This window comes from Cryptomeria japonica, chromosome 5 (assembly GCF_030272615.1).
Source record: "Cryptomeria japonica chromosome 5, Sugi_1.0, whole genome shotgun sequence".
NCBI lineage: Eukaryota > Viridiplantae > Streptophyta > Pinopsida > Cupressales > Cupressaceae > Cryptomeria > Cryptomeria japonica.
Genome location: NC_081409.1, coordinates 3,784,122 through 3,811,217, shown reverse-complemented (window position 1 = coordinate 3,811,217; position 27,096 = coordinate 3,784,122). Strand labels below are relative to the sequence as shown.

The window sequence follows — 27,096 nt, the reverse complement described above, 5'->3', positions numbered from 1 at the left end:
TGACGAAGATTATTCATCAGGCTATCCAAGTTCTTGAGATAATCCACAGATTGATGGCAACAGTAGTTGCATTTGCACATACCAAGGACGTTGTCATCCCTGTCTTGAAAGTAATAAGACATACATCCAGAAGAATTTTAGCGCAAGAGAGGATCTTGGAAGGTGATTCTCACAGTTTATTTCAGTGGTCAACCTTACTCCATATAAAGAGTGTTCTCTTCGAGGACATCAGTGTTAGATGTGGTCAAGTTGAGGAGGTGATCAATCCGATCCAGGACAGAGTATTTGAGGTACTTCGTACCATTCTTGGCAAAAGGATCGAGGTCGAGACAGATGTGGATATGCAGGAATTTGAGGATAGAATCAAGATCATCTTTTGCAAGGACGCAGATGTTACAGATGAGCAGTATGATCAGATGTATGCCACCATGCTCTTGATTGATAGAACGAAGGAACTTGAGTCTACATGGGATGCAGCTCTTCTAGATGCATTCGATCAGGTCATCCACTTAGAAGAGAGTATCAAGAATCTTCCCGAGATTCCAATCACAGAAATCGAAGGAATCGTGACAAAATTCATTGCATATGCTAAGAAAGAGAATTGGAAAAGGAATAAGATTCTAGATGAAAGGTTGTTACAGATGACATGACATCTTATTTCTCATTGGTTGATATGTCCTAGGTTTTTGTGCCGAATTTAATATTTGGCTATGTATTTAATATTGTTCAGTAAAAAGGAGGTCATTTGTAACAAACCCTAATTAGGGTTTAGGTGTCATGATCTTGTCTGTTGATTTACTTTCAATCTGGACCTTTCATTGTAACTGGGGATGCTATTTATACCCCCATTTTCCATTTCATTGGATAATATAGTAATAGATAATAGTGTAATAGAGGAATAGAGCAATAGTCAATAGTTAGAAGCAATTTTATGTTGTAGCAAGATTGAGTCTTGAAGAGAGAAATTCAAGCAATTGTTGTACATGATGACTTGGAAATCAATAAAATATTGAAGTTATGGTGTTTTGTTGCAAATTTCTTGAGTTATCTTCATGGTTGTTTGATACACTTGAATCGTGCTCAATCGAAGTAGTTTGTTAATTTGAAAGACTAAGTGTGAGATTCGATATTTGGTAGGATTCGTAATCCAAACCACTGGCTTCTTGCTGATTGTAGGAACGCCTTGTGTGGTCGACTGGAGAACACTTTGAGTCCTTAATCTTCAATTATCATTGTGTCTTGGATATGTACCTTCGTAGTAGTGTCCTTGATCTTTGATGTATTGAATACCATTATATTACCTTAGAAGATCGCACTAATTTCAATTGAGTTGTTATCTTATAGCAAAATTGAAGTTGGTTGAGTCTTGCCAAATCTCGTCCATACTAAGTCGTTCATAGGGTTAGGCTAGATTAGACCTCTTTAAACCCTATCTTTTGCTATTTCTTGAAAGTTCCTTTTAGTTTAGTAAAATCTTCGAGCTTTAGAATGCGTAAGACCCCTTGGAGGAAACAGCAAATCACATCATACCACTAAAAAAGCTTGTCCACACGTAGAGACCCTACTAAAAGAACCTTGGAGTCTACCTAACTGATCCTTTACGCGAATCTTCAGCAGTTAGAGACTATTTTCTCAAGAGAGGATAAGATGCCTATTGGTATTTTATTCTGTGTATGATTGTGTATAAAATACACGTCAACAGTACCAAAATGAGGTTTCTCCTTGACAAGTTTTCTCTCCAATGAATCATATCAAGGATACAGAAATAGGGCATGTTGACATGTCAAATTTCATCAAAAGGGTGGAGGATCCGCAAGATAGTAATATGCAGCGACTGTTGGACAGCCACATTCACCATGCTTCTTCTTTTCTGGTGGCTGCCTATTGTGACCATTTCACACATCGCCCCATCATAATGGGGACCCCCTCTTTTTCTTAGGGTTTTGCTTTCCCTTCGTTAGTTTTTCTCTCTGCTTGCTTGGTTTGGAGTGAGTGAGTGGTTACCTGGGCTGGCTAGATTAGGGCTAATCTCTGAAAGCTTGTTTTAGGGTTTCTTCCAAGCTGAGTCTGGCCTAGTTTTTGGAGGTCGTTAGTTGTCTGCCTGGAACCTTAAGTTTTCCTTAATGAAGTTTTTTCCTTTCAGGAGAATCAAGATGGTGAGACTGAAGAGCAGGGTGAATAGGTCTAAGGTCAGGATAGGTCTAATTTGATGGTTTTCCTGTTAGAGTCGTGTTTTCTTCCACGTCTGAGTCGATTGAGCAAAATCAGTGATCAGAAGGAGATCGAAGTGGTGATTTCAGAAATTGATGAGCAAATGCACCTGATGATGATTGAAGGAGTTTTGGAAGAATATGACCAAGATTGTTGACTTTCGAGGCATAATTGAGAAAGTTGATACATTTTTGCCTTGAAGGAGAGTTTTTAGGCTTTGAAATGATGAAAGCCAGTCTAGGAGGAGATTTTCGCTCCTGACCCTTCCAAAGGGTCCAGAGCGAAATCTCCCTTTCCTGCCTTCCTTTGGCCCTGAAAACCCAGTTCGACCTTACCTAGACCAAATTGGATGGAGATTTGTCTTGATTGTGAAGCAGGGGAATTGATTTGATCAAGTTTGATGCAGAATGGAGTGAACCAATGTAAGAAACTAGCCAGGAATATGATTGTCGCTCCTGACCCTTCCAAAGGGTCCAGAGCGAAAATCCTTGTTGCTTTCATTTTCTTCTCAGTTTTGGCTAAGTTTTGTTTTATAAGGCATGTTTGAGGATGAATTGATATGTTTTTGCCTGGAGATGGAGTTGATTGATATTCAAGGACAAGATTTTAGGCCTAAAGGAGAATTTCGCTCCTGACCCTTCCAAAGGGTCCAGAGCGAAATTCATCATACACCTTGTTTGTTGCCTTGAATGGGCTAGAAGCCTTGTTCCTAATGTTGGAAAATGATTCAATCTTGCCTCTTGAAGTGGTTTGAAGCTTGAAAAATGAGCAATCTAGCCTGGAATGAGATTTTCGCTCCTGACCCTTCCAAAGGGTCCAGAGCGAAAATCTTCTTAAAGCTCATTTCCTCCTGAGTTTGGCTAAGTTTTGATTTGCAAGGTATCTTGGAAGGAAGGTTAGATATCCTTGTTGCCTTTGAAGGTTTGAAAGTATATAAAAATGAAGGATTTTGGACCAAAAGGGAAATTTCGCTCCTGACCCTTCCAAAGGGTCCAGAGCGAAATTCCAAAAGCTCTTATTTTTGCAATGAAGGTGGTCAAGTTTTTGATTTGTTATGACGTGGATGGAAGTGAAATAACTTGTCTTTGCCTCTTGAGGTCGTTTTGAAAGGGAGAAATGAAGAATCTAGCCCAAGAAAAGATTTTCGCTCCCGACCCTTCCAAAGGGTCCAGAGCGAAAATCTCTCTAAGAGACATTTCTTGCCTTATTTGGCCAAAACTTGATGTCCAAGGCATGATGAGATGAAGAATGAACATGATCTAGCCTTTGGGGATGTTTAGAAGTTGTGAAAATGAAGGATTCTAGCCAGGAAAGGAAATTTCGCTCCTGACCCTTCCAGAGGGTCCAGGGCGAAATTCCTTATAAACCTACCTTTTGACCTTTCTTGGACATGAAACCTTATTCCTAGGGTAATGAAGGATGAAATCCTAACTTGCAAAGAAGTTTCAAGTTTAAAAATGATGATTTTGGGTCAAAAATGAAAATTTCGCTCCTGACCCTTCCAAAGGGTCCAGAGCGAATTTTCTCAAAACTTCTTTTGCTATCAAGTTTTTGCTAGATCAAGTGTGGGATAAGGCAAAATCAAGAGGAAGTTGCCCTTAAGAGTGACTTTAAGTTGCTAGAGACCATGAAAGATGAAGGAATTGAGCCTAGAAGTGATTTTCGCTCCTGACCCTTCCAAAGGGTCCAGAGCGAAAATCCTTAAAAACGTCTTTTCTTCCAAATTTTGAGCAAAACCAAGCTTGGACAAGGGTGTGAGAAGGCATTTGGATTGCCTTATAGTGGATTTTGGTTGCCAAGAATGCAAATTTTAAAGCCTAATGAAAATTTCGCTCCTGACGCTTCCAAAGGGTCCACAAAATTTCTAAGATTCACCTTTTTCCTTGCAATTCAAGACAAGATTTTGGTTTTTATACCCTAGAGAGGAGTGAGACAAGATGTTCTATGCCTTGGAGGTGATTTGAAGTTGAAAGGATGGCAAAATAGCCCTAAAACAAGATTTTCGCTCCTGACCCTTCCAAAGGGTCTAGAGCGAAAATCCTAAAACCTACTTATTCCTTTCAAGTTTATGCTAAGACAAGACTAGACTAAGGTAAAAAAAATGCCCTTGAGACTACCTTTGAGTTGATGTTTGTTTCCAAAAGTGATGATTTTAGGCCAAAGGAGGAAATTCACTCCTGACCCTTCCAAAGGGTCCAGAGCGAAAATCCTAAAATCTCCTATTTTGCCTTGCAAAAACAAATCAAACTTGGATTGGGTGAAAGAAGAGAACTATTTCCTAGCCTTGTGAGGTGGATTGAAGTTGGAATGATGAAAAATGAGCTACAAGCAAAGAAATTCGCTCCTGACCCTTCCAAAGGGTCCAGAGTGAAAAACACTAAAGTCACCTTTTCCTTCAAGATTTGAGGAAAACTAGGCCTGGATTACAGTGAAAAAAAGCTATTTAGAACGCCTTGGAGAGATTTGGACCTTCAAAAAATGTGAATTTTGAGCTCAAGATAGAATTTCGCTCCTAACCCTTCCAAAGGGTCCAGAGCAAAATTCTGGATAAGTCTTGTCCCTGGCTAGGTTGTTGAGCAAAATTGACCTTTTTCGCCTTGTGAAGATCAAACCAATGCTAGTAAGTTGAGAAGTGGGTTCAAACTGAGCGAATTTTGATGAATGAAGTGAAGGAGATTGGAAAATTGGCCTGAGAGGTGAATTTCGCTCCTGACCCTTCCAAAGGGTCCAGAGCGAAATTCCTAAAAGGCAGTGTTTCCTTCGAAATCTTGTTGAGCCAACTCAGTGGTTGAGATGAATAGACCCTGGAGATTGCCTTGGAGAAGGTTAATGATCAAGCAAAGATGAATTTTGACCTAAAAAGAGAAAATCGCTCCCGACCCTTCTAAAGGGTCCAGGGCGAAATCCTCAAAAACACCTATTTTTCATCTTTGTTAGATTGAGTCAAGGGCAAGTTGCAAAATTGTGAAGACAAGGACATGGGAGATTGCAAATCTAGGTTGTGAAGATTTTAATTCATGAAGTGAACAAACCTAGATGAGGGGTTCAAATAAGCCTTGAAAGGATTTAGACCTACATCACTTTGGATATTTTAATGCCTAAGGAATGAAGATTCATCAAGCCTTAATCAAGCTTTAACATTCCTAAGCTAGCCCATAATTTTTCACTAAATTAGCCTATTACAAGACATTTGGGAGGCTGAAACAAGTTCGCATGAATTAAGGCATTTATAATTTAATTAATTAATTTCTAAGCCTTAAAATAAATGAAAAATCCACCTTTGAAGCTTTGGAATTAATTTTAAAAATAAAAAATTATGCTTGAGCGCTCAATACTCATTATTTTACCTTTACAAGCAAGTCGGCCATCCTTTAAGAGGGGTTTTATTTCATTTTATTCCCTATTTGCCAAGTCGGCCTCAAGGAGAATCAAGGTGAGCGCCCTATATAAAGGAGGTGTATTGTGACAAATTCAAATCATTCATTCATTGTTCTCATGCGAACTTGAAGAGCAGATTTAGAGGAGCGAATTCTAGCTAAGTTGGAGGCAAATTTCTTGCTGGTTGAGGGTTAATTTCTAGAATTTGCCAAGTATTTGAAGGCTAGTGGAAGGCGAAATTCTTTTGAAGGCTGATTGAAGCATAATTCATCCAAAGGAAGACAAGAAATTCAGATCAAACATCCTTACCCAGCAAATTCCTCATCTTCATTCTTTCATTTTTTCAAGGTTGATAGCTAAAATTCAAGGAAGAGGTATGAAGAATCAGATTTTTGAAGTTTTTATTCAAGATTTAGTTTGATTTTCCATAGTAATCATTTTGAAAATCTAAGTCTTGTACAATCTGATTTTAATTTAATTTGAAAATTCATAATTCTTAGATTTATCATTATTTTCAAATTAATATTTAGTTATTTCCTTGAAAGGTCTCAAATCTTCTATAATGAAGACATTATGCTCAAACCCTAACTTTAAGCTTTTGTGTAGGTATCAAATGACAACCCCCAAGGCTGGAGGATCTACTACTCGACAGGCTCTCATCAAGGAGGATCAGAGGAATGACGAATTGGAGACCAGGATCGTGTCCAAGTGGAGCAATATCGGAGACACCAACCTAGGAAACTTCAATGTGAAGAAGTTTCGGGAAGCGCCCTATATCGGCAAGCCGTCACCTGTTGCAAAGAAGATAATTGAGAGTGGCATCATCAAAGCTGCAAGTTTCCCTCCCGCAGTCAAGTGTCATGAGTTGATGATTGAGTGTGCCCAGCACTATGATTCACACTCAAGGACGAGTAGCCGAGGATGGTACTATCTTAGCCTACCTTTCGGAGGAAGCTATAAGTGAAATTTTTCATCTCCCAGAACATAGGGACATGATCTACAAAAGTCTAGAAGGAGCTAGGTCTATCTATGAGGATGATCCCGATTCCTGCTTGAACTTCATTAACAAGAATTGGCTACTCAAGAGCAGACCTCGCCTGAACAAGGTTCCCAATACACCACACAGAACCGACTTCCAAGAAGAATTCAAGGATTTGATAACCTTGCTCAATCGGGTCACGGGTGCCTCTCAAGCTTTCTTCTTTGACAAATGGATGTTCTTCTTCATACAACTGATTGTCCAAGGAAAGGGAATGCTCAATTGGGCTAGAATCATTAGCAACAGCCTAGACGTGCGGTTAAGAAGACTAAGGCCTACCAAGTCATTTCACATGAGTTCATATGTTGTATATGCCTTGATCAGAGGTTTTGAGTATGCAGGACTACCTCACAGAGGAGTTGTTGGAAGAGGACCCGGAGAAATAAGAGTTTGTGATTCTTATGTTCAATTACATCATCCGCCAAGAAGTGACTACAAGCTAGTCAATGACACCTTCACGATGAATATTACCAAGATATTGCAAGGCGGGATTCACAATCGACTGTCTCTGGACGCACAAGAGCTCGTGAAGAAGCATGGTGCATGGTTCATTCAGTTTCCAAAATTCACATACATCAGAGTTCATGGGTGTCCTTCACCGCCCTACATGTTGCCAAGATATCCTATAGACAGGATAGTACTACTTGAGGTGACTAGATAGTTGGCAGCTTATGCGAAGGCATCAAGACACAAGCATGGAAATGGGATTCCCGTACCCATCATACTAGGGAACTCAGTTGAAGTGTGTCCTAATACTCAGGCCGCGGAAGATGCGAAGAAAGAATTGTCTCTATACTCATTCACATCCTTTGCCTCGAGAGAGAATTTTCATCCTCATGGTCATATAGAAGAAACAGTTGGGAAGAAGTACAAGCATGAGTTTCAGGTGGAGGACTTTTGGATGTATGTCCAAGATGATGTAGAGGTCAAAAGAAAGATGCATTCCAGGTTACCCTTGGATCTCATCAGGAAATGCAAAATTTATAGAGTAGTCGATCAAGCCCAGGATAGTGGTAGATACCTCCAGTCATCCTATGAGAAGGAAGATAAAGAAGTGAAGATAGATTGGAATGAGCCCGAGGTTTTAGACCTAAGAGCTTTGATGGCTCCCGTTTTATCTTGCACTCGCAGATGGGTGATGTACAACATCAAAAGTTGAAGGAGCAGAATGTATCTATGACATTCACCTTGGAAGCAAGACCAGAAGAAGGAGAAGCAAGTGTGAGTGAGAATACTTCTCATTCCAAAGGCTCAAAGAGGAAGGAAGGACCTGAGAAAAGAGAACCTTCCAAGAAGAAGCAGAAAATGAATCCCGATCGCCCACCAAGCACATCTTCTAGGCATGAAAAGGAAGCAAGTCAAGGAGAAGATCAGAGGCAGATAGTGTATGAAATTGATGAGTCTATGGAATCCATGGTACAAAATGATAAACAAGGAAAAGGACAGACACCTCAGCATTCATCAAGTCAATCTCCCCAAGTTGGTGCTAATGAGCAACAAGAAGAAAAGAATGATGATGAAGCAACATCTCCTTTCCGGGAAGATAGACCTCTACCTAAAGAAATACAAGTGAGGGAAACAAGATCTGCCATTCCGGATTGGCTGAAAGAGAGGCTGACAAGGGTAGTTGTGGTTGAAGAGGAAGAACATGTATTTGACTTGGAAAGCCTTATAGGAAATTCTCATGAATTAATAGAGAAGAAGAAGGCCACAAAGATGTCAAAGGTAATTAGAGATGAGACAGGATCCAGAAAAGTGCAGATAGCTACACCAGTGGTGGACGAATATGAGGATGAGATTCTAGCAAAAGAATATGATCTAGAAACATTTGATCTTGGTCCACTTACCACCGAGTAAGCTATGGAAGAAGCAACTAATTCCCTGAAAACACTCAAAGACAAACACAAAGAGGAAGTGGAAAAGAATAAGAAGCTTGAAAAGGAGGTCAATGCTTGGAGGAATTATTTTAGCCATCTTAACCAACCTTTGAGACGACAGGATCCAGCAATATCTCCTTTACATGCACTTCCTCTTAAATCAATAAGTGAGGCAGAAAGGGTGAAGAGCCTAGTTCAACTCATGAGTTCTTAGATTGATGAATCTCACAACGTAGCCATTGAATTTGCAACAAGAATGATGAAGACAGTTCATCGAGCTATCCAGGTCCTTGAGATTATCCATAATCTAATGATAATTGTGGCTGCATTCACTCACACTAGAGATGTTATCATCCCAGTCTTACAAGTGATAAGAGAAACACCAAGACGGACTCTAGCGCAAGAAAATATAATAGATGGAGGAACCCATAGCCTCCTGCAGTGGTCAGCTCTGCTCCAGATGAAGGAAGTTCTTTTTGAAGACGTCAACACCAGATGCAACCGAGTTGAAGGCACCATCCATCCAATTCAAGACAAGGTGTTTGAGGTGTTGTGTACCATCCTTGACAAGCGGATTGAGATCGAGATAGATGTGGACATCCAAGAGTTGGAGGACAGAATCAAGGTCATCTTTTGCAAGGAAGAAAACATCGTCACAGAAAGGCAACGAGATCAAATGTATGCTACTATGTTCCTGATTGAGAAGACCAAAGAACTTGAGCCTGGGTGGGAGACAACTCTTCTCACTGCTTTTGATCAAGTCCTTCACTTGGAAGAACGAATGAAGAATCTTCCTAAGATTCCCATTGCTGAGATTGAGGGAATTGTGTCCAGATTCATTGAATATGCTAGAAAAGAGCATAGGAAAGGGAACAAAGTTCTAGATGAAAAGTTGTTATAAAATGAAGTGGCAGCTTAATTCCTATTGGTCTATGTCTCCTCGTTATTTGTGCCAATTTTTATTGGCTATGGATTAATAATGTTTATCTAAATGGGGACTTTTTTGTAACAAACCCTAATTAGGGTTTAGGTGTCAAAATCTCAGCCATTGATCTTCTTTTGATCTAGGCCGTTCATTGTATTTGAGGATGCTATATAAGCCCTCACTCATTTCATTTTGAAGAGTTAGAGATAGAGAGAAAGAAAAGTTAGAAAGTTGGAGAGAAATAAGTTTAATTTTGTTAGTAGCAAATTTGAGTAGTGAAGAGAGAAAGTTGAACAATTGTTGTTTATTTGGCTATGAGATCAATGAAATATTGAAGTTATGGTGTTTTGTTGCAATCATTGTGGTTATCTTCATGGTTGTTTATCTTCTTGAATCACTCTTAGTAGAAATATCATTTAGATTTTAAGTTTGAAGGACAAATGTTGTGCATGATCTTTGATAAGACTCACATTCCAAACCACTAGCTTCTTACTGATTGTAAGAAAGCTTTGTGTGGTCAACTGGAAACATTGAAATTGATTAAGAGTTCAATTATCATTGGAAGTATTGGTATGTATCTCCCTGATAGTATCTATCTCCTTGGTGATTAGAAAATCGTTGAATACCCTTAGAAGATCGCACCAATTCCAGTGGAGTTGTAATCCTTTGGCGATACTGAAATTGGTAGAATCTTATCAAGACCAGTCTTCATTAAGTCATTCTTAGGATTAGTTTAAGTATCTCTTCCTTGAAACCCTTATCTTTTGATCTTTTTTTGAAAAACTGTTAGTATTAGGAAAATCCTGTTTCCTCATTTGGAAAGATAGTAGCACGGACAAGCTTTCTTTGAAAGTACGTAAGGCCCCTTGAAGAAACAGCAAACACAACGACCACTATTGCTTATCCGCGAGTAGAGATCCTACAAAGCAGAACCTTGAAGTCCTTCCGATTGATCCTTTTTGCGATATCTTCAGCATTCGAAGACTTTACTCAAGAGAGGATAAGATACCTCTGGGTATTTTATTCTGGGTTTGGTCGTGTACAAAATACACATCAACACTGCCCTTGAACATGAGTTTGTTCTTGCTTGTGCTCACCATTTTGATAAAGAGACGAACTATCAGAAATTATGATGAGGAGGCAATAATCCGTCTTGATGCGGATACTATTGACAAAATTTTCAGAATACCATCAGCACCTGTGTATATGGAGATTTCCAAGGATAGTGTAGCTGATTATTATGTCAAGAGGGAAAAGGATTGCAAACGCCACATTAACAGGTGGATTCATGAGCCACGTACTGCTTTCACAAGGTGGGCTAAGTTGTATTGTTGTGACTTCAAGTGGGAAATTGGAAACATCATTACTCTTCTTAGCAGGATGTTGGGTCTAGAGCATTCTAATGTTTTTGAGCCTTGGATGTATTAGTTTATCATGTTCATAAGGCAGTCCCATCACATCTCATGGGGAGAAATTATCAGTGACGCTTTGTGTGAACAACTTGCAGCAGTCCCTACTACCATGACATTCTATATGAACTCATACTTAGTGTATTTAGCAGCATCACTTAGACATTTCCCTGGTCTTTCTACCAAGGGTGATCGCTCGCTTATACCTGTGTGGGAGTACTATGATCAGCTGCCTTTGAAACCCAACAAATTACATTTCAGGAGGGTTCAGGATGCATTCTTTGGTTATTTCATGTGTTAGTTTGACAAGACTCTAAAGAATAGAAGAGTATCAGACGAGGCATGGGAAAGAGTGAATGAATATGGTTGCGTGTTCCTTCAATTCCCGACTTTCACTTACATGAGAGTTGGATGTTACAGCGGGCAGTCGTGTATGCTTCCTAGATACTCAACTGATAAGATTATTCTTATGGAGTTGGGAAGACAAAACATGGTTGTTCATGCACATCAATCTGTCAAGCATAAGGTTGGGATGGGGATTTCTACAACTAACCCATTGAAGATTGGCCGATACTCCCTCATTACATCCACCAAAGCCAACACTGTGGAAACCGAAATGCAGGAGATAAAACTCAAAAGGTTTAAGTCGAACAGATTTTGACTACCGAAGTATGAAGGAGAGAATCAAAAAGTCCTTCATACATGTGCATCGGATAGAGGATATTTGGGTGGATCTTCGTACAGAAAAGGAGGTTCATAAGATGGATTATTGCAGGCTCACCCTTGAACAGATTATTGATTTGAACTTGGACATTCTGCAAGAAATGATTGATGATGGGAATGCGCTTGATTCAGAATATGTTTCACGAAGAGTTGATGAAGCTCCACTTCCATTAATTCAGTGGTCACACAAAGAATGCACTTCCATTCTTGAGAGATTTCAGCCTATCCTAGCTAACACCAACACTTGGCTCAAAGGTAATAGTGTTAGACTCATCAAGATCAAGGTTGGAAAAGATGATTCTGCAGGACCCCTTGGACGCAAGTCTGAAATCCAGATAGATAACAAGGAAGGTGCATCATCTTCGGGCACAAGAATCCAATTGCGGGTTAGTCGGGCAATGGTACTTCCTCCTGAGGAGGCGACAATTCGTAGGAAGGAGAAATCCCAACTTCACATTCATGTGATTGATCCAGAAGATCCAGAGGAAGAAAAATAGTCAGATGATGCTCCTAAGTCACTAACTTCGAAGTCACCTCATGAGGTTCCTTCCTCAATCCCCATGGAGCTACCTTTATCTCCTCGTGACACAGTAGTGGATGAGTCTCCTCAAAATGCCGTTCCCATTTCAGCAGTTGAGCCACCTCTTGATCATCAACAAGAGAGTTTGCTGGAAATCTTCAAGGATACTCCTGCATGTATTCATTTGTTAGAGATTGATACCTCTACTTCCAACTTTGAGGAGTTTATGAAACAATCTTCATGCCCTTTGGTTACGGAGCAAGCCATGGTTGCTATCCAGACAGATACTTCCCCCAAGATGACCACGGTTGTTCAAACAGAAACTGCTTCTCCTCTACTTTCAGCTGCTACTGAAGGAGAACTAATGGCTTTACCTCCATGACTTAGTTCTTTCACTCCCAAGAGAAAGAAGCAGGAAATTTCTCCTGATGTCTTTGATTATCAGCAGCTTAAGCAATCTAGGCCTAAGGTTGCTAAAAGAACCAAGACAATCTCAAGGGTAATAGTTGACAGCAACAAGATGAAGGTGCCTGAAATTGTCAAGCCTCTTGTAGACAAGCCACATGAGAAAATGCAAGTTGTTGATTACAAGGTCACAAGGGTAGAATTGGGTAAGCAAACGCATGAAGTGGTCAAGCATGATGCCCAACAGTCTGTAGCTTCACTAGTACAGCGATATGATGAGCTTCTAGCAAAGAAAGACAAGCTGGAAGAAGAGAATAGGCAACTTGTTGCAGCTGTTCAAAGGATTACAAAATCCGCTAGTGAAGGGAGCAATCCTTTGAGTTCTTCCAGTCCACAAAAATCAATTCAAGGAGTTGAGAGAGCTGCTCAAAAGGTACAATCATTGGAATCTTGGGTGGATCAACTTCATGATTTATGTGCACAGGTCTTGAAGGAGATTTTTCAAATGATGGTCAAATTGAAGACCATTGAGGAACAATTGAACGAGGTTTCTGACACTTTCAAACAGAACTTGGAAAAGGTGGAAGATAGCTTGACAACATGGCTCAAGATTCCTCAACAAAAGTTGAATGTTCTTCTAGAACATCAGGTTATTCCTTCGAGGGTTGTGTATCTAGAATACCCAGAGCTCTTGGAGAACAAAGCCCTTGTTCTCAAGTCACTTGTTGAAGACATTGATGATTCTATGAGACTGTGATTGGAAGTATTTCAAGATATTGTTTCTCATTGTGAGAAAGCTTCTTGCAATATCATGGATCACAATGGGGAATTATTATCAGAAGAAAGGGTTCTCTCAGATCTACAGTTGAAGATTCATCATGAGTAGAAGAGTGAACCATCTTCAGCTGCATCTATTCAAGCTTTGGTTGCCTATCAAGTCTTCTTGCAGGAAATTCAGTCTTCCTTTGAGAAGAATAATGCCACAATCCTTCCTTGCGGCGATGTTATTGTGAAAACCATGATCATGGCAAAGAATACCCATGAACCGAATCCTAACGAGCTGCAAATGATCATCCAGAAGTTCAAAGGATTCATGTCTTCACATGCTGCAACCTAAATGTTTTTCAACACTTAGTTGCATTTTTCAAAATTATAATCTCTTAGTTGTAGTTTCTCTTTTGACATGTTTACTTGTAAATACATTTTGTAAATTGCAAGTTAAGTCATTATTTGCGCTTTTGTAATTACAAGTAGACGAGTTACAAGTCGGTTTAGAATAGTACTTGTGACTTTGAATAAGTCATAGTTAGTTATTGAGTAAGTCTTGGTGGTTGAGAGAATTTCTAAAGTTAGTTAAGATCCCCACCTTTTTCTCAAGACTCCTCCCCTATAAATACTTGAGGGGGTCTATTGTAATTTTTATCTTTTAGAAAGCAGGCAAAAACTCTGCCAAATTTGCAGCAAATAAGTCTTTGAGCTTTTATGTGTCAATTGAAGAATTGAAAGGAATAGAAGAAGATTAATCAAGTGTTGAGTCTTTGTGATACATTCTTGAGTTTGTGTTCCATATTATCTTTCTTGCAAGTGTTTCTTAGAGAGCTTAATCGAATTTGATTTGCAGTCTTTGTGCTGCAAGTATTGGAGGTTAATATCAATTAGAGTAAACATTCTTTTAAGAAGAGTTGTAAGACTTTGTGCTTACACTTGTTCTTGAAAGAAATTAGAAATAAATTTTATGATAAGAAATAGTTGAGAGTCTTTGAGCTTATACTAGTTCTTACTGTTTTGTGTAAAAGAAAATAAGATATTTCAGACTTTGTGCTGCTATAATTTGTTCTTGATATTATTAGCATAGAAAAGGGTAGATAGGACTCCGTATATTCAAGTCTTTTATTGCTGTCCCGTCCCCAAGGAAGTGACCGAAGTCTTTGAACTTTTAGGAAACTCCATTTCCTTTCTCTCATCTTATTTCAAAAAGTTTTTATTGTTGTTCTAAGTTAACTTACTATCACTTTTATGTGAAGAGAAAAGGATATTAGCTTTCTTGAAGAAAGAAGAAAGACTGGTGTCTCATCCTGTTTAGTTTTAAATTAGATATAGATAGGGGGAGCCTTCCCTTAATTAAAAGATTTTTACTCACACACTGTGGTTGAATCCACAATTTTGTATATTTCCCCAAGCGTACAAAATTTTCAACCGACAGTCTGATCAGGATCGGCTACAACCGGATGGGTGGCTTTTCCAAGAACCAACTAATCAATAACACGATACTCAAAAATAGTGAGCATCTGCTGTTTCCAGGCATTGTAGTTTCTGCCATTGTAATTCTAACTCCCCTCAAGCAGAATATTTGTCAAAGATGCCATCACGAAAAACTAAGGTCAAACATGGTTGACTAAATGATGGCACGAATATCAAGGCAAGAGATTGTCAACTCGTGAAATCGCATAAAATGCGACGCATAATGAACAAAACTGAGGCAAAAAGATTGCATTGATTTCGAGACAAAATAAAGAATTTTTGAGCACGGATCCCAATGTACGAATTTCTAATGACCCAAAAAAATCTAATAGAGACCCAGAAGAATTTTTGAAAAACCCAAAAAACCCAGAAAATAGTTTTTTGAGAATCAATTTTTGAAACAAACCCTAACCGCAGAAAAAATACTAAGGGTTCGTAAAAAACCCTAGGCGACGAGTAAGAACCGAAAACAGTGGAATATAGACCCAGAAAACTTGCAACAATTTCTGGAAATATGGATGCCCTAGCCATTGTTAAACACAGAGGTTGTGAAGATAAACCCTTGCCGCGGCCGCCAAAAACAGAAATCGCAATGCAAGCAGGTTGCATATAAAACAGCAGTCGCGTGAAAAATAGATGTCGTAAAATGCAGATGAAGGTCACACACAAAATAACTACAAAAATCACAACAGGAACAAAAGACGAAAACGCATGAAAAATCGCGACACGTATTTTGCAGACGGACCAACAATTGCGACGACCCAAAAGAAAACACAGAAAAGTCGCGCGCAAGGTATAAAAGAAGCCCGCACAAACTTGACAATGCAAAATCGCGTCATGCAGGCTAAGACGAAGTCACAGGAAGGGATGGGGCGCAAGCACAGAAAAATATCGCCAACCCTAAGCCACGAACGAATGTGAATTTGTCCCTAATAAAGTCACACGATACAAACACAAGAATAGGCCGAAAACAGACGTGGGTAGAAGAAAAAATCTCCCCAAGACGGACCCACAATGCAAGACCGAAATAAATTCTTTTGAAAAAATTCACTAAAAAATTCTCAAAAGAGAAGATTTTAGAATTATAAATTTTTCAAAAAACAATTAAATTCCTGCTTTGATACCATATTACACAAGTAATTGGTAAATAATTGAATTAATTAAATGAATATCAAACGATCATTTATAGAGTGACAAGATCAATGTTTCCATTATGAAGCAATCGACAACAAAAGCAAAATTAGAAACATCTAATATTTACAATACAATATTGACCATTAAATAAATAACTAAAGATATTATTCTAATACATACCTTATGGGGGGATCAATCATGATTAAGTATGAAAGATATATCGATGTTATGCAATGAAAGATATATCGATGTTATGCAATCAGTCATTATAAATATAAAATATGCTTCTTTAGATAATATTTAAATATGTTTGCATCATAGGAAATTAGGAACACACCCTTGTGGAGGAAGGGTATGGAATGTAATGAAGGGGTAACGAGGGGCTCATAAGTAGGTCATCCTAGGATGACCAAAGTGGCGTTTAGAACTTGGAGGGCCCTTACACGGAGGAGTCAAGGAACCCGGTTACACTCTCTTCCCATTCCCCACAAGACATGATAACATGGGAGAAACGAACTTGATAGGCAAGCAAGTGCGAGCCACCAAGTGAAGCAAGAAGGTTGTAGAAGGCAACCCCTCTTGGACTTAGTGTAGAAATGGCTCCAAGCAAACCTTCATGTCTCTTTCTCTCCAACTCTTATGTATTATAATTTTAGTGTTAAGTCTAACCCTAACAAGAAGATGAATATGTGTTTGCATTTGTTCTTATGCTTTATATGCAGGATCTACATGCAAGGGTTCATCTTGTTTAGCAAGTTGTTGATTGGTAAGTTCAAACCCTAACCCTAATTTGTGTAGTTTATGTTTTTAGGTAAAAGTTAGTGTAATTTGGGAAGGGGACATTAAAATTGGTATCAAAGCATAATCCTGCCATCATGCTAGACAAAACTACGTAACCACCATGCAACTAGGGTTAATTATTCAACCCCTTTGTAATTAAATCAGAGTACAAAAAATAGTTACCATTCGGAGATCAATCATGCATCATAGTCAAAAGTCTCAAAATTGTAAATGAAAGACCATTTACCAACATCATAGAAAAAGACATCATAATCTCAAGTTTATAGTAAAACCTAGAAATTACCTATACAAAGATCGCAAAAGATTGTTAAAAAATTGAGCATTTATGCATCACTTTAGTGATTTCTTAAACGGTGCCAACAATGACTTTGCAACAGAACAACAGAGAGAAGAAGCTTTTAAGCGACAAACAGCTTTGTCACAATCTTTTAACCGAGTATTTCGTCCATAAATATAACATTAAAAATATTAAACAAATATACATCGGCCATATTATGAATAAGGACAAAATTGTTCATGCCTTACAGGTGTATGCTTCTTGCTTGTAAATTTATGCTTCATGTGTGTTCTCTACCTTGCATGTATTCATGTATGTATCCTTCATTGGCTTCATGCCTTACATACCTTTATGGGGACATTTATGATTTATGCCTTACATCTATGAGTGTATGTTTCATGCTTTATGTAATCTTGTATGCTTCAAATATATTCATATGCCTTGAATATACCCTATATGTACTCGTGTGTACCTTATGTTTCACACCTTATGTATATTCACGTGTATGATTTATGTCATACGTGTATGATTTTGGGTTTGCCAAGTACTCCTCAAATCTAAGTTTGCAAACTATAGTTTATACAGAAATACCAAATAAATAATTGATACTCTCAATGCCCGAAACTGTTTTAGTAAATGTATACTGAAGTTAACTAAAAACATTCTTATCATTGACCTCTACTCTCAAGATTGCAGGAACGAATTGTAACATCAGAACATTGTCCACACTATCCTCTGCAGCGCTTTATCTTTCATCATTCACCTTCCAAAAGTTTCCATTTAACTTAATAAACTAATTAGAAATTGGTTTTATGATATATCAAGGTTTATGCAGCTCATACAGTATTGATTCTAAAATTTGAAATGAAGTTTGTGACTAATAAAAAAACAAGGTTTCCTTCAACAATGCTATACAACTTATTAATTTGCAGTCTTGAAACAGAATTGCCTCCCAATATATAAACCAGATGAAACTTTTACTTACATTTATTGCATTGTTTCATTGCTCGATGATATGTGCTTCTATAAGTATTAATGACAAGCTTATACCTTTTTTTGCTATGAAATATCTGAATAGGATATCTCAAATAGAATTCTTTAATCACAATATAACTAATAGCTTCCTATAAGTATCCAGAAAACATTAACGTTTTACTTTTGAAATGGTGAGAAATGTATTGTCTCTCACTCACGGAACATGAACACAAAGTACACCCATCGAATTATAAATGAAAGAAAACATTTCGAGGGCTGAACCTTTCAAAAACCTCAAATATTTAAATCTAAAGTAAAAATAAATAATGTGCACAAGTTAAAATACAAGCATTACGAAAAAATCTGAAAACATTCTTTCCTAGCTGCTCAAGTAGGTAACTACAAGAGAACACACCTCTGCAATATCATCTTCCCCCACAATGCCAAAGGGTACAATAGTTGCATCAAACCGAGCTGCCATTCGAACAAATTCTGCCTTTTCAGGCCAGAAGAGCTTGTATTGTTCACCCTACAAGATTGAGGAAGAATAAAAAGCATAATGGTAAATTTCCATCATTATGATTTTAGAAGCAAACCAAATATGTTGAAGTCACAAGATACCATTTATTCTACAATAAAAGAGGTGTAAAGAAGAATCAACTTAGAGGGTATGATTAGCGACTCTACTGTATTAGATCAGTCCCTCCTCGAATCAGAGATAGGGCTTGCCCAGTCGATTCCATAATTTGAATTTTTTTCAAGTTCATTGTACTTTCCTTTTAGTTTCATTATATTATGCTGTAATTTTGGAGAGTCAAAGCTGCAGAAAAGGGTGACATAGCTTCTGAGTTGTTTAACTCCTAGATTCATTGTTAATTTGTTTGGTATGATGCAAGGTAACTGTGAAATTAAGTTGGATGTTCACCTTTTTATGAAAGGTTCATCAATCCAGTATGTGCTAAGTTTCATTTCTAAAGAAGATCATGTTAGTTGATGTAGTAACCCAGCCCAAGATGTTTCGTGCTTGTTATAGGTAAGTAACAATCCTTATAGCACTTAATCTTGTACATAGACTTAATTTGTAAAATGACTCATTTTCTTAGACAGGGAAAAAAGCAAAATACGAAACAGATTACTAAATCACAAATCAATTAATATTTATTCAAAATGGGAAGCTTTCGATTATTCCCCAAGGCTGAAATTTTGTGTTTCCCTTGTTTCATGAATCAGCAATTTTGGGGGGAAATAATTTACTCGAGATGATTGAGGGGTTTTGCCAGGCATTTGTACTTAATATTTGAATAGTCGGTGCCCCAATCAAGGTGGCAGACAGAATGTTTTCTTAATGCATCATCGATGCATGTGCTTTCCCAGTCAGCAACAGCCTGTTGCATCTGATGCTGATCCTCATAAGCACTTTAGCTTAACACTAGCAAGAACCTCTGGAGAAACAACTTTCAGATGAGTCCAAGGCCCAATTGTAATCCTCAGAAGCCCTAGTCATTGAATGTAAACCGTTCTTGTTCTTCTAATGGTTCCACTTTGTCAACTTCAGTGTAACTCAAGTACAGATATTTATCTTACTGGTTAAAGAGGGTTCACCTCCACTCTGCCAGTTATATCAAATCATATTTCACAATCATGCTCAAAGATTTTACAAAACAAGTTAGGCAATAGATATCTTTATAGTTCAGCAAATTTTCTTCCTATGGATGTGTGGTCATTCCTAATGTTTATTAAATCTTTTACTATCCATTTTCTTCTTGTTATGTACTCTCAGAGCTATTCACTAATAATTATTTAAATCCTTTGAATTGCCTTGTCATTTCAGACAAAAATACCAAAAGGGAAACAAAGAAGATGCAACATCCAGTTTGGTATCAGGAGGTGATTAAGGATGCACTTCAAGGTAACAAGAGGATATAGTGGATCATTTTTAGATGGAGTTAGAAATGATAGACCATTTTTCCTCCACAACTGTAATAAGTAGCATCTTCATCAGTGCAACTACTTTTATCTAACAAAACATTTAAATGCTAAGATGTCATACAAGACAGGGTTCTAAAAGTAGGCAAGTACTCGCCATTCTCACAAGTGCTCATCAGTTTTTCACTGGGGAAAATGACTCGCCCGCAACTCATCAGTTGAGTCTGCTGAAAAACTCATAAGTTACTCAATGATCTTTTGGTGAGACTTGTTTGGACCCAACAATTTCAACAAAGAGAATTGGCTAGGACAAAAACAAAACATGCATTAAACCCTAAAACCTGACTTTGTGAAATATCCCACCCTGTTCTATAATCTTAAATTCGGGTTTTCAAATATTTTGTCTTTTTGCTTTTTGCTTTTTTCTGCTTTTTCAGAGTTTTCTGACTTTTTTGTGTTTTTTGCAATTTTCTGATTTTTTGGTTTTGATGTATAAATACTGAAATATAAATGCTTGGAAATAAAGATATGACATTAAATAACAATTTCAAACAATTTAACAAAAATTTTGTCAAACACTTAACTACAAATTGCATTTAATAAATTAACAGTACCTATTCTTATCAGCTACAAATAATAATATCGATTCTGAAAATACAAATCAGATACACAAATCCCAACGCCTCCTTGAATGATGATATTTGCTGATTATTGAAGCCCACAGCACATCTGAAAACTCGCCTCAAAAAAGCCCACACAACCAGCCCTTGAGAAAGTACAGCCTGATTTGAAAGATGGAACAGCTAGAATTATGAGCCTTTAAACTATCTTAAATCTGCAAATGATTGATCTTCAATCTGCCCTTGAATCGTTCCTCTAAATGCCCTTTTGCAACTCTATAAATCAAAATCCAATGCATAAGTATAATCTCTAGATGAGATGACATTATCCACTAAATACTCTTGGATGATATCTCACACTCATTGTTCCCTCTGAGAGTTTTCGTTCCTAGAAAACTTGAAGCTTTAGCAAAACCCTTGCTCTTCAATCTCCAACGATTTTCTCCAAAAGGAATAAGTGAATGAATGCCAAAAAAGACTTCAATTAGCCTTTTATATGCCTTTCAACCCACGACCCCTAGGCAATTAAATGCATTTAATAAATTGCATTTGATTTCACTTAATGGCATTTAATAAAGTTGGCATCCCAATTATGCTTAATAATTGACTTTATATCATTAATATAATTTATGCAATAAAGACCTCTTATATCCCCTTTAAATATAAAGTCATTAATTTAATTAATATTATTAAAGTTGAAACTTTAATAATTTAATATTAATCATTAACTCCAATAAATGCCAATATCGGGAAATTTAATTAATTCTGCCAACTACCCATTAATAGTCAAGGTACCCCCCAACCATCCAAATGACTCACTATAAATAGTATGTGACCAAAATGCTCAAGAGGCTTACTAAATATAGTAAATATGTTCAAATGGAGCCTAAAAGACCTCTGGAAGGCAAACCACCAAAAAACTGAATCTCTAAGATGAAGCGTACCAAAATAAACAACCCCAGGGTCAACGAGAAAGCCTTGAAACACCCACAAAGGATCCCCTAATCACTCCATTAGCCTTTCAGTGTAGTTCCACACAAGGAATGCCATTGTACACCAGTTAAAAGATTTTCAAGTATTTGTTCTAGTTTGATGGGATCCAAATTTTGGTTTGAAGTTTTGAAGATTTTTCTGTGAGACTTTTATTAGGTGATGCCATATCATGCTAGGAGGTTCTACAAATTTTATTTTCCACTGCAATCATTAAAAAAGCATTGTATAGTTCTATTTGTATAAAATTGACCTTATCGTACACTATGGGAATGGTTGTATCAAGATTAAGTTGATATTAATTATTGTTTGTCTGTTGTGCCAACTTACCTTGCAAGTCGTACACTCCATAAAAGTTTGTACTTTATTCCCTGCATGTTGAACACTTCTAATCAGTCTGTAAACTCAAAAACAGGCCCTTCAACATCCATCTATGACACTCATCTTGGGTCACGATTTCCCTGAAGCTTAGTATTAGACCTACCATACCAATTTTAGTGATGGTCAATGCAAGTTTCAGAACTATATAGTGGACAATTTTCAGTTGTGCATTCCAGAATGAGTTAATCACAATTTTCATTGGTAACTTGGGCAGTTCTCAGTGGTTATTGTTTAGTTCAGCAATGGTTTGTTGACATTTCCTTCATATTTCATCTCCTTATTCCAGGTAATCAGTTATGTATTTTCAATTCCATACCAACTCTTTGAAAAAATTCCTTCCTTCTTGAGAGTTGGTTAATTGTTTGTTACATTATATGATATTGGTTATTGAAGAGAAATAATCATTTTACTTACAATATTGTGATAACTAGACAGTTTACCACCAATAGTATGTTACTTATTGTAAAGTTCCTAAATTGTCCACTGCCAAATCCTTGTCCTTATTGTAAAAGATCCTAGTCAATTTATCCATTGGTAATTTTATTTTTGGTCCAATTTCTATAAGCTTGGCATGTATCGGAATCGATGATATAATCTATCATTTTGGCATTAGTGGAAATCCACTTGTATTCAGCCCATTTGCCTTTATCGGAAATTTTGGCATTGATTGATTCTATGACTTTGCTTTGATTGTAAATTGGTCAACTAGCCACCAATATCTTACAATTTAATTCCAATGCCCTCATTCTAGTCTCTGCATGCTCTCACCTTGCCCACATCGGGAACTTTGTGATCAGAAAGAGTTAGGATTCAAGCAATTGCAAAAAACAATCTTGTAGATTTGAGCTAACACCCTACAAGGCACATTACACAGACCCATTCCCATCAAGAAAATTGTGTTCGCTTCTAATGTGTCATTTGGTGTTCACCTATAGGTTTGCTTCCAATAATTTACAAATGCCATTGATCGCTTCTTGTTGAAGACTACAGGGCATACAAAAAGAAATACGTTGTATAAGTTTTCATCGATGAGCATAACAAGAAATGAATAGATATAGTATCATTCTACCTATTAACAATTGAGGGTTTTCCTTATCAACCATCTTCTAAATGGTATTCATCCATTAATCAAATGAATATGATTGTTATAAAATTCTCACCACAATAGTCTCACTTAACAACAACATTTTATCCAAAATAGTTGGTTGCTAAAGAGATTGCAAAGTAAAATACAATAGTGTTTGCCCTATCTTCAAATAGACTATTGTTTAATCTCTCGTCTTTATGGTCAACATATTTACAATAGTACCCATACCCTATTGTGTTCAATTATGAGCAATTCTACATTGCACTCCATAAAAAAGGAATTATTAATTCTTCGGTAACTAATGTTTCATTGATATAATTAAAAAAAGAAAATAACATTGGAGTCAGTGTCCAATGCCTTTATTATGTTTTATTAGTATGGTAGTATTAATTGTTTTCTGTCATTCGAATAGTTATAGGAGACTGTTGGTAGATGATTGTTTTTTGTCTGACAACTATCAAGGTCTTTAATTAAACCTTGCATGGTCAGGGAAAGTATTTTGACCCTTGCTGATCATCTTTGGTCTACTTTTGTAAAAATTTTGTGTATGAATAAAGATATATTTTACTACTCCATGTTCATTATTTCAAGAATTAGTTTTATCAGAAGGAAGATTAAATAAACATTATCAGAATTACTACAAAGTACAAACACCTTAGAAGGTAAAATCTTGATTGATATAGAATAATGATCTTCAATCACAATCCAAATTCAACCTTGCTGAAATTCATACATCTCAGCACTAGAAGAACTCATTCCATAATTTAAATGTAAAAGTTTAGAATGTGGTATTCCCTTTGCCAAATTGAGCGAATTTTCAGAACAAGATTTTATACTTATTTTTCTCCCTTTAAGAATAAAATATTTCCTTAAAAACATATATAATTTCTAATTGCTAAACACTATTTTAGTCAATGTTTACCTTTCGGTGCAGTGCTTCACGTGCACCACCAGGGTACAAAAGAACAAATGATTTAGAGGATAATAGCTTATGCAAATTTTTTCCTGAAGCAGGGACCGCACCATGCAATCTGACAGTATCATAGAAACTCATTTCTTGCAATTCTCCTTCCAAATAATCATCAAACATTATCGGGTGTGCTATTCCACGAACAAGTATATTCCGTTGTCGAAGCAATTCTAGACCCAAAAAAGGTATATCTAAGCCCATCAGCATATGAATCCCTACAAAAATACATGGCCCTTCTTGAGGAATGCCTGCAAGTCCTTTCATTATTTTTCCATTTTGATTTGTAGAAAACATAACTGGGCTGACTAGCTTTCTCATTAGCCTGTACAAAAAAAACAATAATTACAATCGTATTTATGTTAGGCACAAATATTTTATGGTTGATATATAAACAAAATACAATCAGCATTCTCTGTCAAGCACCACACCAACTTATAAATCATTGTCCATCAAATAAAAGAAAATTGAAAAATTAAAATTAAAACAACATACACAAAACATGACACTGTATTTTAAAAAGTATGGTCTGCAAAAATATCAGCATGTAAAATCCTGCTGGATCTACTACAAAAAAAAAATCAAAAGTATTGGGTAAGAGTCATACCCATGTTCTTCATAGACTCTTCCAAATTCTTCCTGAGTTGGTGGAATAAAGTCAGAAACATGATCCCGTGCTCGTGAATGTCGGTAAAACCCAACACCCTTAATAACTGTTGAAAGTTGCATACCATCTTCCTGCATTTAGACTTTGGTATATATTTTTAAATTGCAACATGTCATTTGGTAATAAAACATTTTTCCTCAAGTACTCTATTAGAATTTAAGTTTCATAGCACGCCTTGGAACCATTAGGAAAACAAAGAAAAGTTGAAAATAGACTTACCAAAAGAAATGAATGACTAGAATCTTTGAAATATCGAATCTTGCAGTTTTTCAAAACTTTCTTAAGTCGAAGTGCCTCTTCCGCACTTGGAAACAACTGATCATTCCCACTGAATACCAAGGTAGTAGAACGATAAATAATATAACCAAATATTTACTTTCACAATATGCAATTTTAATTTTGTAAACAGTAAGATAAAATGACATGCAAACATCAAATCAGAAGTGAAGAAAGTACACCCTAAACAACCCAAGAGCTACACCTTGGCAACTAGTATCCACTTCTCTTTGTTGGAGCTTTGAGAGGCCACACACTGATTTGGATATTTAGACATTACATTTCCCAAAAGGTTAGATTAGCATCATGATCATGCCTAGGATTTCGGGCTAAAGATTTTTTTTAATAAGATGACCTATGGAATCATGAACTCCAAAATTGCTACTCTTGGTATGATTTAAATTTTAAACCACATCCAAAAATTTGCAAGTGTAGAAGAGACAGCTCATCAAGGTATTTGTCAAATAATACAAGGACGATATCTTTTTAAATTGCATGAAGACATCTCTACTCCAATTTGGAGATTGAAAATGGTGTATAACAATGCCTTTTCAATCATGAAATAAAGGATCTCTTGAACTGGTCAAAACACACAGCTGCTTACTCCATAATCAAACAATAAGTTTGTGGTGGAGGATCTTGAAGTGCAATGTAAAATGTGATGCAAATCTATCTGGAATGCACAAGATGCTTTCAAGAAAAGGTTTTGGGATGGGTGGAATTCCTCACAGGATTGATAGTCAAGGAAAGGCTTCAAAAGGTTGGTAATACAGATTTTACACGTAGGCAATGTGGCAAAGAAAAACTGTTTAAATTCGTTGAAGATGCTCAACAACCAAGTTGTTTTGTGGAAGGTTTCAAGATGATTGATCTCTATTTTAAGTATCCCATCCCTTAAAGAGGTCTCTAAAATGGGGACACTTAGATGATTAAGCATAGTTGCAAGCTATTATAGCACACAATGCAGTTCACAACTTTAGGATTTTTTGTGCAAATCAAGATGTGAAGCAACATTTCAAGATCATTGATTCACCTCAGCTTATGGAAATTGAAGACTGCAGCTGCAAATCACCTTTGAAAAGTGGGTCATTCTCCTTTGTTCAGGTGTGTCTACGTTTCACAAGGTTCATAAATAGCAAAACGGCCAACACAAGGTTTAAATTCCATTTGCATCAGGGTTTTGAGAGGTATGAAAACTATTAAAATGAAAAAAACAAAACCTAAAAATAAAATTTAAAAATTTAATATTAAATTTTGCAAAAAAGAAAATAAAAACAAAAAACTTAAGAAAAAAATTAAAAGTAAACTAAAATTAAGACAGTGACAAACTCACAAAATGAGATGAGTCGATCACCTCATGTCCTTGGCCATTTTTGCCCCCAACACAAACCTTGATGTGCCCACATTTTGGTTTTGGCTAGTCATCGAACAGGAATCCACCACTAGCTTAGATCGTCACCATTTCTACTTCAACGCATGACATGCTTCCTCTAGCCTGCAATGCTAGGGTCTTTGCAATGGAGAAAATTAGAATTTGCCTCCTAAGCTATGTCCCCCCACCCAACAGTAATTTCAGCTCTTTTCCTTCATAGCAAGACTCCCATGATGACGACTTGTAAACTGATTTCATAGACCTTTATCTGTACTTAGGAGATGTGTCATTGGGCTGAATAGGAGGAGCCTTCCCATCTGATTTCTTATTCCTAAAGTTCTGCTTGTGTGGCTGAAAAGAAGGTGAGGTCTCATGTAATGTCCCTAGTTTGAAATATAATTTAATAATAAATGATAATAATAATAATAAAATTAAAATACAAAAGATTGAATATAAAAATCTAATTAAAATATAATTAAATATAATTAAAATTTGATTAAAGTTAATGAATGGTCAAAAGGCATGAAATGATAAGTTGTGACTCTATCAAACGTGAGATATAAGAGGGAGAAGAGAACCTCATTTGAGGGGGGGAGAATTTAGAAAATGAGAAGTGCAGATCTGATTTAAATAAGAAATGCAGATCTGATTGTGGAAGGTTGTGTCCCCTTCAAAGGGCAGAAAGAATGAAGAGTTGCACTCTTTCAAAGGGTGCTAATGGTGAAAGGGTGTGCCTGTTGCCAAAGGACATACATGATGAAGAGGTGTGACCTCTCCCTCACATTGAAAGATATAAAGGGAAGGAATCAAAAACATCTATTGATGTCACCATGGATCAGATCAGATCAGAACTGTTATTAAGTTACAGGCATTAACATCCCCGTTCTTGGTGGTA

At 36.9% G+C, this 27,096-nt stretch overlaps 1 protein-coding gene across 2 annotated transcripts in view; it reads right to left on the bottom strand.

Annotated features, from left to right (window-relative positions):
* LOC131077953 (phytyl ester synthase 1, chloroplastic) overlaps positions 1–27,096 on the bottom strand; it is a 186,358-nt gene that overhangs the window by 76,817 nt on the left and 82,445 nt on the right. For both annotated transcript variants that reach the window (XM_058015551.2, XM_058015550.2), the window contains exons 8-11: positions 24,773–24,881; positions 24,494–24,624; positions 23,842–24,211; positions 18,331–18,444 (exon numbers count right to left, since the gene is read on the bottom strand). In XM_058015551.2, coding sequence (XP_057871534.2) covers positions 18,331–18,444; positions 23,842–24,211; positions 24,494–24,624; positions 24,773–24,881 — 724 coding nt within the window. The remainder of the gene's footprint in view (positions 1–18,330; positions 18,445–23,841; positions 24,212–24,493; positions 24,625–24,772; positions 24,882–27,096) is intronic.